General features: G+C 41.3%; 1 protein-coding gene across 4 annotated transcripts in view; it reads right to left on the reverse strand.

Annotated features, from left to right (window-relative positions):
• Positions 1-1,548: 1,548 nt before the first annotated feature.
• SATB2 (SATB homeobox 2) overlaps positions 1,549-13,596 on the reverse strand; it is a 224,773-nt gene continuing 212,725 nt past the window's right edge. For all 4 annotated transcript variants that reach the window (XM_044978501.1, XM_044978504.1, XM_044978499.1 and 1 more), the window contains one exon: positions 1,549-4,559. In XM_044978501.1, coding sequence (XP_044834436.1) covers positions 4,104-4,559 — 456 coding nt within the window. In that variant the 3' untranslated portion in view covers positions 1,549-4,103. The remainder of the gene's footprint in view (positions 4,560-13,596) is intronic.

Here is a 13,596-nt window from a genome sequence, read left to right on the forward strand (position 1 = left end):
CCACCAAGTTCCCACTTCGGCAAAGAACTCAAGCACGTGCTTAAATCCCACTGATCCTTTGCAGAATAAGGATACACTTCAGTACGCGTTTAAGTGCTTTGCTGAATCAGGTCCAAAAGGTCACTGAAGTCAGAAGAAGCCCCAAGGCCTGGTCCAGCAGCTGCTATGCATGAGGCCTTCACTGGTAGTTCAGAGCAGTGATCAGTCCCTAATGCTGGGCTGAAGACTGCCTGACTGAGGCGTCTTTTCAGGTACTAGGTAAGCTGTGGCTTTGACATGGAAGAGGCTTGGTTAGTGGTGGTGTTGTCTGTCAATAGGTACAGTATTGCTTCCATTGTAGAGAGAAAAAGGCCCCAGGGTTCATTCAAAGGTAAGTGGCATAAAGTGAAAAGTAGCAATTATGCGTGCCAGAAAAACAAAACATAACCAAATGGCGCTTGTGTGAGTAGCTTCCAAGTGCAGCAGCATTAATTTAACATACAGTTGTTTTTACTCGGTCTCTGGTGAAATTCCAAAATTCAACTGACAAGCAGGTGGTTGGGTACCGTAAGACACAGTTATCTATTGTCTTTTTTTTTAAAACAAGGAATTCTGCCGATGTTTCATGTGGAATGTAAATGAGTCGTTAAGGGAAGAACTGCTGCGTCCTAGCCATAGAATTAAGATGGGGGTGGGAAAAATGACAATACCTAAAGCAAGCGAGGACTGTTAAGTCTGGAGTTCAATATAAATTCTGTCTGCTAGGACGGAATCCAGGCACTCGCTACTCTGTTAGCTTAAGAATTTTGAGCAATTTTTTCCATTTATCTGCATTCCCTCAAAAAAATCATTTTCGCACATTTCCACAGATACATCAATCCTTGAGGCATTCCCCTAGACACTCAGTAGGATGCCCTGCCATAAATATAATAAAAGCCTTTTTTTATGTCCATTAACCATGGACATGTGTGTTCCAAAAGTTTCATGACACGCAGTCATTTGTGGCTTTTTAATTATAAACAGAAATATCCATCAGTGAAATACGGGAGCGGGCTAACAAATATCTTTATACATTTGAGTTCATTTTGCATACCGTTATCCAATTGGTTGAAAGGCAATGCATCTATGCCCCTCCCTTCCCATCCTGTCACAGATGATATGTGTGTGTGTACACACACACAGTAAAAATCCAGTAACATAATGCATCAGATTCTCAGCTGCTCTAATTCACTAAAGCTCCACTGACTTCAATGGCCTATATGGATTTAGCAAACATCTGTAATGACTGGTAATGCTGTTCTGATCAAATCTTATTTCCAAAATAAGAACACTTATTTTTCCTTTATTTCATAGGCCTGGTTCACTTAATCTCAGAGAGAAAGAAAATAAGGCCCAGTGAATTACTTGACAAATGAAGTCATATTTATTGAATGTGTTTTATTTCAACAACCAAAAAATTCTAACAGCCTAACAATGCACATAAGTTAAAAATTAATTATCACTTAGTGATAACAAAGATAAAGTTGATTTACATGGAAAAAAGAACATTTACAATATGTTAATCCTTATTCACATTGTTGATACCGCAATAAAACACAATTTGTTTTTTGATTTTTTTTATTATTTTTTATTTCACAAAAAAGGCGGAAAATTGTGCTTTGTTAAGAGGCACTACAAGAAAAGTTTCTTTTTCCAAATAGATATTATATGATGGATACTGAATAAATAGACATATATGCATTGTAATTCGCAAAGTTCTGGCAAGACCACAGGCTAAAATGCCCACAGATTCACTTAGAACCACTGCAAAATTGGCAGTGAAATTAAAAATAAAAGGCAAGACTCAGCATTGAAAAAATACCTAATAAAATTTTTGGTTGAAGTGTAAAAGATACCAAATGTTGATGTCATCAACCGATGAACAATCTTGCAAGGGCAAAAATCAGTTTCCTTTTACACCGATGGAGTTATTTCAGTAACAGCAAAAGAAGACAGTTTTGAAAGAGTAACTCTTCAAAGAACATAAAGCAGCAACCATTGAACTTCGGATTAAAGCTGCAGCATACTACAGAAATAAAGAAGGAGGAGCAAGAAGGGCTTAATTAAGCAAACCACCATCATTTTGCAAAGGTACATAAAATTAATGCAGAGCTACTGTTATGTTTCAAAACATTATTTGAAAAAGTCCCTTTAAAAACTCCAGAGGTTACTGAGCAGCTAGAATTAGCTTGTATTGCAACATGTCTTCTCCCTGTATATTGTACGTTCTGAGTAAATATCAACACAGAGGTTTGTTTTTTGTTTTTACTCCTACTTTTATACCTTTCAAATATATAAATAGTATTAACAGTTATATTACAATGCCTGGTGTGGTAAACAGAAAATAACTTTCAAAGCGATATTGCATGAGGTCTTTGTCAAGGTTACATAAAAGCACAACACGTACAGAAAAGAAACCCTGCAGATACGGTTCTGACTGCAGTTTAGAAGGAGTCTGCAGTAAGTCCAGCTGCAATAGTAGTGAAGGTGAGGTCTTCTCTTGGAAATCATTACATGGAAGTGAGAAGTAATGCCACCTGGTGTGGCTCCCAACAAGATGCCTCAAACAGTTGGAAACTATAGTAGATTGCAGCTTTAGTGCTCATACCATTGAAGAGTCAGTCAGCATAAGTTCTGCTTTATGTAATGTAATTGCTAGGTTAGGTGTCTGGGAAAATGTTTCAATTTATGACAAGACGGTGACTACACAGATATCGCCGCTCATTCTTATTACCTAGAGCTGCTAGGCTGCAGGAAGATTGAAAAATGTGTTCGCATCAGGGCTGCCATGCACTGAATGTGGGCTGCAGCTTGTGAGACCAGTGGCTGAGAGCGCTTAGTACCACTGAAATAATGTGCATGAAACAAAGGAAGCCCAAATTTAATAGCCATAAAAGGGGAAAGGAAAAGGGAAGCCAAGAGTGGGAGACCCCCTTTATCAATCCATTTAACTGGACAGTTTTCTACCCATGTGGCTTTTGACGTTCTAGTTTCCTAACTTGACTTTATGTTGAATCAAAAAATAATAATAAAAACTAAAAGCAACAAAAAATAAAAGGTATAAAATGTCTAAATTTTAAGAACTGAAACAGAGAACAAGTAAATAAACTCCACAGTAAAACGTGGTTCATAGTATGAATTCCATACATCAAATCCCAAAATGCTATTTTTTTAATCAAGACCTCATTAACGGACAAGTCTTCTATGCACTGAATTTCAGTTTTACTCATTTTGAATTCCATGAAAATTCATCTGTTCACTACAGAAAGGGCAGTCTGAATAATGGAACGTGCTGTATCACTTTACGTATGCACTGTGGTTTAAAGTACTTTAACATAGTAGTTGTTTTTAAGGTGCCCTGATTTTTTTTCCCCCATTTTCTCTCTTTTCTTTTTTTGGCAGTGTTGATTTATGTCTTTAAATACATACCTCAAAAATTACCCATCAAGTTGCCAGATAGGAAGCCATATAATAACAATAATAAAAAAAATCAGGGATAAACATAGAAAATAAATAGGAATTCAAAAATAGTCACCACACCCTGAGAGCAGGCGGCAGTTATCAAAAAGCCAAAGCAACTCATTGTGAAGTGGTTTTAATACATAAACAAGTTTCATCTTTAAAGAACTCATTTCACAGTCTATACTTTCGGATTGTAAAGTTCTGTCCCATGCAATTTTTATATATATAAAATTTTATGTGTGTATACACACACACACACACGCACACACGCACACGCACACACGCACACAGCTGTAAATTTTCCTTCATTGATTTCATAGGTCTTTTTCTTCCTGTTTACTTGCTAGATGTCCTTTTCATAAGTGCAAGATTAAAACAGGCATAATCCTATGTGATTACAACTATTATCTCAGTCAAACGTAAAAGTGTAACACTCAAGTGTCTATGTCAAGGCGATGTTTTAATTGGACAATGCTGAATTCATTCAGTTTTCACACGGATCGTGTGCAACAGAAACAACAACAAACAACAACAACAAATGCAAAAAGAGAAAAAAACAAATTAGTGAAAACAAACAGAAAATCCTTGGATCAATGTATTGCTTTCTGTATCATGGGCTCACATTATCTCTGATCAATTTCTGAAGGAGTTGCCTTGCTTTTGTCAGGATTCTCCTCTTCGGGTTCCACTTTGTACATTTCCTCGGAGCCTTCTTCACTGTCATTCTCCTCCGATTCAGTCAGCAGCTCCTCATCCTTGTACTCTGCCACATCAACCACTGTTCCCAAATGCTCTTTTAGCTTCCCGTGGTGCTTTACGTGGTAACGCTGGTTCTGGAAGAATTTGATGATCGTGTGTTTGGGCAGATCCAGCTGAGCAGACAGAGTGTGAATGGCCTCCTGGTCAGGATACAGGCCTACATCATGGATAAAACTTTGAAGGATGCCTAAAGCTTCCAAGGATATCTTGGTGCGGGATCTTGGCTTTTTGGCACAACTGTCCTCAGCAGGTGGAGGGGGGGCCTCTTCTCTTGGAGGTGTGTTTTCCTTTGCAGGCTGGGACTGCTGTCTATGCAGGACCTATATAATTAAACATATACACATATTCAATGTACTTTCTGCACAATTTGAAAATGTGGCCAGCCCTCTGGTTAAAAAGGCCACTTGAAATATGCAGCAGTTGGACAGAATTTAGACAAGGTTTTATTTCACCCTTTAGTACACAGATGTACTTGTGAATTTTTATTCTCCAATCCCTTTCTTCTCCACAAAGCAACTGCACCGTAAATGCAGATTCAGAAGGACAAAATATGAAAGGCCAAGTAAAATGGCCAGAGCTAGATATTAAGTTGGGGAGTATTGTAGACCAGTGGACATGGGAGTCAACTGGGATTCAGGATAGCTTGGTTCTATCCCCGGCAGATTAAATTCCACCTCTGCCACAGATGGTCTGTGTGACCTTGGGCAAGTCACTTCACCCCTTTGTATCCTGGGACAGGGACTGTCTTTCAGTATGTGTTTGTACAGTGCCTATCACAAGGGGATCTGATCTTGGTTTACATGCTATCGCATAACAAACTATATGATTTGGTTTAAAACCTATGAGAACTGCTTTTAGACAAAGACTTATATAATGAAATTTTTCAGATAGACGTGGCAGTATTTTCCTTTTTTAAATGTAGTGAAACTTGTCTTAATCCAGTGATGCTCAGATTGAAGCTCGTAAGCCGCAAGTGATGCTTTAATGGATCTCCTGCGGCTCTTTGCAGCACATGATATTAAAACACTGATTTCATTATTAACCAGTCTAAGTTATTAACCAATCAGGATGCTTTTACTATGTTATTATTTTATCAACTACAGATGGTGGTTAATACTTGGTCAGTCATTTTGCCGTGAGAATTTTATATCTATATCTATATATCCATGTGGATATATATACAGAAAGAGAGAGAGAGAGAAAATGGAATGGTGAATTCACTCTACAGTGGCTCTTTGGGGTAATGATGATCGCTAATTTGTCTCCTGAACCACTGAGGTCTGAGTATCACTGTCTTAAACAATCACTCAAGGGACAAACAAACGTCAGCTGCTTAAAAGAGATGGCCTTGTAGTGAAGGAGGCATAGGCGCCGACTCCGTGGGTGCTCTGGGGCATGCTCTGCACCCAACGGCAGGCAAGCTCCCCTCCTCCCCCTCCCCTGAGTGTGCCGCGTCCCCGCTCTTCCACCTACCTCCCAGCATTTCCCGCTGCCAAACAGCCGTTTGGCGGCACTCAGGACTTTCCAGGAGGGAGCGGGGAGGAGCGGGGACGTGGCATGCTCAGGGGAGGAGGCGGCAAAGAGGTGGGGCAGGGGAGGGGACTTGGGGGAAGGGGGTGGAATGGGGCAGGAAGGGCTGGAATGGGGGTGGGGCGAGGGTGGTGCAGAGGTGAGGTCAAGCACCCACCGGGAACAGTGGAAGTTGGTGCCTATGGAAGGAGGGGTAGTGTTGTAACCAGAATGGCTAGGGCAGAAGTTCTCAAACTGTGGTCCACAAGCTCCATTCAGGTGGTTCACGGATAGTTCTCTCTAAGGTGCACACCTGGTGGCCACACACAAGACAATAGGGGTCACCCACCTAATTAGTGCAGCTGCACAGGTGTGGCTCCCCTAATTAGGTGCCTGGACCCTGGAGAAGACGCACATGTAAGGTGAGGTGGTGGCCTTGGGGAGAATAGGGGGTAGGTAGGTGAGAGGGGGCAGTGGGGTGAGAAGAGGGGTGGGAGGAATTTGAGACATGCAGGGCTGCGGCAGCCAGACAAAGAGGTGACTTTCCCCAGCTCCAGGGCTGAGCTGCTGGGGAGAGACGGCCCTCCTTCCTAGCCCCAGCTTGGGGGCTGCTGCAATGGGGTAGAGAGGGCACATCCATCGCATTAAAAAGGTAAGACTACTGATATTAAAATATGAGTTGTGTGCTTTTATTTGTAGAACAATTTTTTTAAATTATTATTAAGGTTTTTTTATATAGAGCTTTTATCCAAAGGTCTTAACAATACTTAGCTAATGGTACAAACAACATTTGGAAAGATCATTAAGTGGTCTGCTGAGACACTGAGCAATTTTCAAGTGCTTTGAGAAAAAAAAGTTTGAGAACCACTGGGTTAGGGGATACTTTGGGGAAAGTCTCTGAAGATAAGAATCTGCCTTATGAAAGGTGTCCTTTGAACAGGTTTCACTGCACTACGTCTGTATTCATTTTGTTAACTTAGTAGCCTTGAGTTCAAATAATTAATTTTCCTGCATTCTAAGGAAGCCTCTGGACAGACACAGTCTTTGACCCTCTAAAGAGTTTTCACCACTATTATATCATCTACTTTTTGGAGGCAGGTTTAAAGAAAGCATCTGTAATTCCTATAGAATCCTAACAGCCATTTATAATCACTCAGAAAGGGCCTTACTCAGCCATTACCTCAGGTGAAACTTCCATTGAATTGTTAGAGCTATATCGGAGTTACCCATGCTTTCTTTAAAGCAAAGTCCATAAAGCAGATATTACTGGCACACAAAAAAAAATCCCACAGGATTGAAGGCTGCCTTTGTCCAGAGGTTTCTTCAGAATGCAGGGAAATACCGATCAGAACTCAAAGCTACCGAGCTAACAAAATCAATACAGGCCTGATATTTCACAAAAAAAGGAGGAAATCTTGTTTCCCCACTTGAAAAGTATCCTTCAAGTCTTTGCTTTAAATATTCAAACATCTTGCATGTAAATTATTGTTAAAATCAACCCTACATTAAAATTGTTTAGAAGAACTAAAACATAGGCAACCTATGGCATGCGCGCCGAAGGCGTCACGCAAGATGATTTTCAGTGGCACTCACACTGCTCTGGTTCTGGCCTCCAGTCCAGGGAGCTCTGCATTTTAATTAAATTTTAAATAAGCTTCTTAAACATTTTTAAAACCTTATTTACTTTACATACAACAATAGTTTAATTATATATTATAGACTTATAGAAAGAGACCTTCTAAAAACATTAAAATGTATTACTGGCACACGAAACCTTAAATTAGAGTTTATAAATGAAGACTCGGCACACCACTTCTGAAAGGTTGCTGACCCCTGAACTAAAATGATAGATATTAGTTGAGAGCTCAGACTGAATTTTATATAAAGGTAGCTATTCTCCCTGAGAAAGCCAAGATATAACACATACACACACACACGGAGCAGAACCTTGCTAATTCAAACTAATACTGGAAGAGACGGCTCCATTGTGGATTGCCAAATTGAGCATACAGGAAAACAAATATTAAGGTATCTGCATCAGAGTGACCTCTATTCATTGTCCATCCATGCCAGAAGAAAGACAGGAGGCCATGGATATGGTTTAATTAGGCTACAAATTTATTCCCGTATAATATCTGGGAGTACTCGGCAACAAATTGGACAACACAGGAAGGAGCAGGTTGGCTCCCTCCTGTTCAAGATGTAGGTGCCCTAAACCCTCTTCCTCAGCCCCCCTTAAAGGGACCAGGAGAAGGAAGTAGCGTCAGCTCCCCATTGACAAGACATAGGAGCCCCAAGCTCCCCTGCTCAGCTCCCATAAAGGATGATTTCCTTTAAATCCTTTTCCAATCCATTTTATCAGATAACTGTATCCCTTCCATACTGAGTACCTGCACTGGACGTCCACCACATATACGCCTACATAGAAGAATCATAGAAGATTATGGTTGGAAGAGACCTCAGGAGGTCATCTAGTCCAATCCCCTGCTCAAAGCAGGACCAATACCAACTAAATCATCCCAGCCAGGGCTTTGTCAAGCCGGGCCTTAAAAACCTCTAAGGATGGAGATTCCACCATCTCCCTAGGTAACCCATTCCAGTGCTTCACCGCCCTCCTAGTGAAAGAGTGTTTCCTAATATCCAACCTAGTCCTCCCCCACTGCAACTAGACCTCCCCCATTGCTCCTTGTTCTGTCATCTGCCTTCACGTATCTGCTATCAAATTCCCCTTCACTCTTCTCTTCTGCAGACTAAACAAGCCCAGTTCCCTCAGCCGCTCCTTGTAAGTCATGTGCCTCAGCCCCTTGATCATTTTCGTTGCCCTCCGCTGGACTCTCTCCAATCTGTCCACATCCTTTCTGTACTGGGTGCCCCAAACCTGGACGTAACAGTCCAGATGTGGCCTCACTAGTGCCGAATAGAGGGGAATAATCACTTCCCTCGATCTGCTGGCAATGCTCCTACTAATGCAGCCCAATATGCTGTGAGCCTTCTTGGCAATGAGAGCACACTGCTGACTCATATCCAGCTTCTCATCCACAGTAATCCCCAGGTCCTTGTCTGCAGAACTGCTGCTTAGGCAGTTGGTCCCCAGCCTGTAGCAGTGCATGGGATTCTTCCATCCTAAGTGCAGTTCTCTGCACTTGTCCTTGTTGAACCTCATCAGATTTCTTTGGCCCAATCCTCCAATTTGTCTAGGTCACTCTGGACCCTATTCCTACCCTCCAGCGTATCTACTTCTGCCCCCGCCCCTCCCAAGCTTAGTGTCATCTGCAAACTTGCTGAGGGTGCAATCTATCCCATCATCCAGATCGTTAAAGACATTGAACAAAACCGGCCCCATGACAGACCCCTGGGGCACTCTGCTTGATACCAGCTAGACATGGAGCCATTGATCACTACCAGTTGAGCCCGACAATCTAGCCAGCTTTCTATCCACCTTATAGAAGACCATATCAAAAGCTTTGCTAAAGTCAAGATATATCACGTCCATTGCTTTCCCCAGATCCACAGAGCCAGTTATCTCATCATAGAAAGCAATCAGGTTGGTCAGGCATGACTTGCCCTTGGTGAATCCATGTTGACTGTTCCTAATCACCTTCCTCTCCTCCAAGTGTTTCAAAATGGTTTCCTTGAGGACCTGCTCCATGATTTTTCCAGGGACTGTGGTGAGGCTGACTGGTCTGTAGTTCCCTGGGTTCTCCTTCTTCCCTTTTTTAAAGATGGGCACTATATTTTCCTTTTTCCAGTTGTCCGGGATCTCCCCAGATTGCCATGAGTTTTCAAAGATAATGGCCAATGGCACTGCAATCACATCAGCCAATTCCCTCAGCACCCTCAGATGCATTAGATCTGGATCCATGGACTTGTGCATGTCCAGCTTTTCTAAATAATCCTTAGCCTGTTCTTTTACTACTGAGGGCTGCTCACCTCCTCCCCATACTGTGTTGCCCAGGGCAGCAGTGTGGGAGCTGACCTAGTCTGTGAAGGCCAAGGCAAAAAAAGCATTGAGTACGTCAGCTTTTTCCACATCATCTGTCACTAGGTTGTCTCCCCCCTTCATTAAAGGTCCCACACTTTCCCTGAAAGTTGTAACATTATAATCCCCCTACTGCCTGCCAGCTCGATCCAGGTAAAGAGGGTCTTTACAGGGCTATATGGGGATAAATACACCCCACTCTTCTGGTCAGCAGGAAAGGCAACACAGTGTTCTTGTTCTAACCTGGCCTCAACTGCTTCCTGCCCATCCCTGTAAACTTTTCCCCTTCTTCTCATTTGCTGTAAGGGAGACCCTTTAAGGGGCAATGCCCCTTTTCTTCCAGCTAGCCGGACAAAGACCGGTTTCCATGGGCATATTAAATTGGCCAAATGTCATTTTATTTATCATAACTCTTCACACTACACTAATAAATGTACTGTAACACATTTTGTAAAAGTAATGCAGTCTCAGTAATAAGACACCTCACAGAAATGTGCTGCTATTAAACTATTGCTGAAAAGTGAGTTGAGATTGACACTTTCACATTTAGGGAAAGATTATGTTACCTTTACTCACGTTACTCCACGAGTTGTCCCACTGAAATCAACTGGGCTACTCGACAACTAAGGTACTACTCACTGTGACTCAAGGAGGCAGAATCTGGTGCTGAATTAGATTGGTTCTACTCTACCCACACACTCATGTGTGTGTTTGTTTGAACAGACAGACAATCTGTACAGAGATTAAAAATCCATACGATACCAACAATCAGCCCAGAAGATGCAAAAATCACATCTGTAATGATACAGTAACTGCTGGTGGTGGAGAACTCTAATGCACTGAGCAATAAAATAGTGGTAAGGCCTAAATAACATCGACCAATTAAAATGAATGTTCCTGGCACTCTCGCTTCACCACTTTCAAATAACAGAAAGTTCGTGTGGTCCATTGTGGCATGCGAGCATCAGCAGAAAAGTGAGAACTACAGTACTTCAACATCCTAATTGCATTAGGCATAAAAACACTAGCCTTGCCCATGGCAGGGCTGCCCTCCGCAGTTAAAAAGCAGATGTCAGCACTGGTGAAATGCAGGTTGGTACAATTCTGACAGGACCCATCTACAAGGAGGGGTGTTCATTGAATGAACACAGTCAATGTCAATGGATCAGAGTTCCATTTCTGTACATACAAACACAGGAGGTATCAGAGAAGTTGCACTAGTTAAAAAAAAAAAAAAGACAAAACCAAAATGAAAAGCTGCGTTTTCTGTTATGCCTGTCTCCTGCAATAAAATAAGCATAATGTTCCAGCTAACTGAATAATTAGACTATTCTCTGGAGGTTTTATTTTGTCCATGGATTTGTTTCTAAGAGATTTTCAGTCACATTTTTAGATAATAATGATCTGGCCCAGTGTATGTCCTCTCACAGACCATTCCTGAACAATCTCCAATGGTTGTGTACCTTGGCATTCTAAAACACAGAGCCGTCAACAACAAGAAATTTAACTACATGAACAAACTGATGGTATGAACTTCAGAAAGCTGCATACTAGAAGCCTCAAGAAATACTGCTTATCACAACCTGGGCAGCAGCTATTATAGGTACAAAAGCATCCAGAAAGAGTATGAGTTACTCCGCTTGTTCGTGTTGGAATTGGAAGTGAATTTTTTTTTCCCATTCAATAAACAGCATGAGAAGTGATCCATCTGAAAAATGTTACAAGACTTCCAATCAAATATAATGATGAAAAAACCCCAACAATACAGGATCAGCAGCAGTAAAAGGTTTAATTTGAAGGAAATGAAGGGATGCCTACAGCATCTTCAAAGCAATCAAATCAAAAAGAGGGCTGTGCAAAAAAAAGATAAATACAGCGTAATTTTTTTAACCCTTTCTGAGATGGAGCAACCTTCCTACCCTTCCCAGAAGGGAATATGCTGACCATGGCTGCTTAGTACAATATATTGGAAAAAGGTTGGGTTTTCTCTGAATTAATAACTTCTTTAAAAACACAATCTTAATTTTACTTTCAGTTACACCATTGTAAATCTACAATAACCTCATTGACTTCAGTGGCATTACTCTGAATTTAGACTGGTGTTAACAGCAACTCCTTTGGACAAGCTTCATAAAATGCACTAGTTGATTTCTGCTGTTCGATTATTTCATTTACTCTTCTGCACACTACATCATCACAAAGGAAACTATATAGTTTATTGTAGTTCCAGTTCTAGAATTTAGGGTCATCATTTTTCTGATTTCTATGCAAAATTCCTATGGACGTTAATGGGTGTTCTGCACACCACATTATGTACTCATGGATTTTTGGTTAATGCTGTTCTGGCTCACTTACAGAATAGAAGCATCACTGCAGATTCTCTTTATCGCTAAAGGATGGGGTATGTGCATGTGTGTCTACTCTATACACATGTACAGGTAGCAAGTTATAATCGGTGACCTGTCAAAGAAGAATATGCATGAAGTGTCTGCTGGACTGTGGAGGGAGGGTACAGAGAAGAAAGACATATGCAGCAAACACATTTTTCCAAAATAAAACTGGTTATCTGCTTGATGGCAAGAGACACACACATACTATACAGAGTCTGTTCCCACACACCTCTCTTCCCTGTCCCAGGAGCATGACCATGCCTCCCCATTACTTAGACATCTCCGTGGCCCCTTAATGACTGAAGGATTCAGTTCAAATTTGCCCCCTTTGTTTCTAAAACTCTCCACTGACTTGCTCTATGCTTGTCTCACAGGTCTCCTTTCCCCACTCTCCTCCTGCTCCTTTAGCACGGCTCTCTTCTGTCCCTACGCACCAATGCTGGATGACATTGTTTAAGAGCCTCCTTCTCTGCATCTTCTGGCCTCTGGAGCGGACTTCCTGTCTCCTTGCCTCACTACTTCTCCACCTACTTTCAAATCTAATTTGAAGATATATATCTCACCCCTTACCCATACGACTTGCTTTTCTGTCTGTCCAATAGATTTAATTTTCGAGCTGTAAAAGCAGTATTACATTCTAAGCCATTTTAGAAGGGACGTTGTCCGAAAGATGCCATATGAAATAGAGCTTTATTCCCATGTACTCTAAACACACACAAACATTCACTTTTCATATATGAGCCACCGCCGACAGAAAACGTACAAAAAGCTAATACGATGGAAGTTGACTTAAAAAGACAGAGTGACTAGTCTTAAATCGCACAGTATTGAAATATGTTTTGAAGGCCACAATGAAAACCAGCTGGGAGCCATGTGTAAAATATAATGGTACATGCCTGCAGGGAAGGAAGTAAGATATTGAATGATTAAGTTTAGGAAAGTATATAATGTAGTATATCATTACGGGAGTGAGCTGGATTACTTGTCATAAGCTAAGGTTTCGTGCTCTTTTTAAAAGCTAAAGCAAAGAAATATTGGGGTGGGGGAAGGGGCCACTGCTCCGTTTTACAGGTAGCTGCTCCCCATCTCCATTACGATGATTTTGGATGAGAAAACAGGCTTCAGGTGAAGACTACCAGATGTAGGTCCCATAGAAACAAACCAAACTGGACAAACTCCATTTAACTACAGTTCTTCATCAGCACAGTATTCAATTTTGGCTAGATTCATTAACATTCGTTTCCACCCCACTCTCTCCCCATCTAGAACTAAAGATGACGACATGGCCGGTCATTAAGGGAACATGTACTCTCCCACCCCCCAATAAGACAATCGAATAACTATATGTATGTGTTGCATTGTGCATTGAATGTCTGCCAGCTAGCTAAAGGTTAAAAAAGCTTACTTTGTGAAAAACAGGTTTTGTTGCCTATATAACTGTCACAACTGATTAGAAACAGGAACCACATTTCTACATGA

The sequence above is a fragment of the Mauremys mutica genome, chromosome 10 (assembly GCF_020497125.1).
Source record: "Mauremys mutica isolate MM-2020 ecotype Southern chromosome 10, ASM2049712v1, whole genome shotgun sequence".
NCBI classification, from domain to species: domain Eukaryota; kingdom Metazoa; phylum Chordata; order Testudines; family Geoemydidae; genus Mauremys; species Mauremys mutica.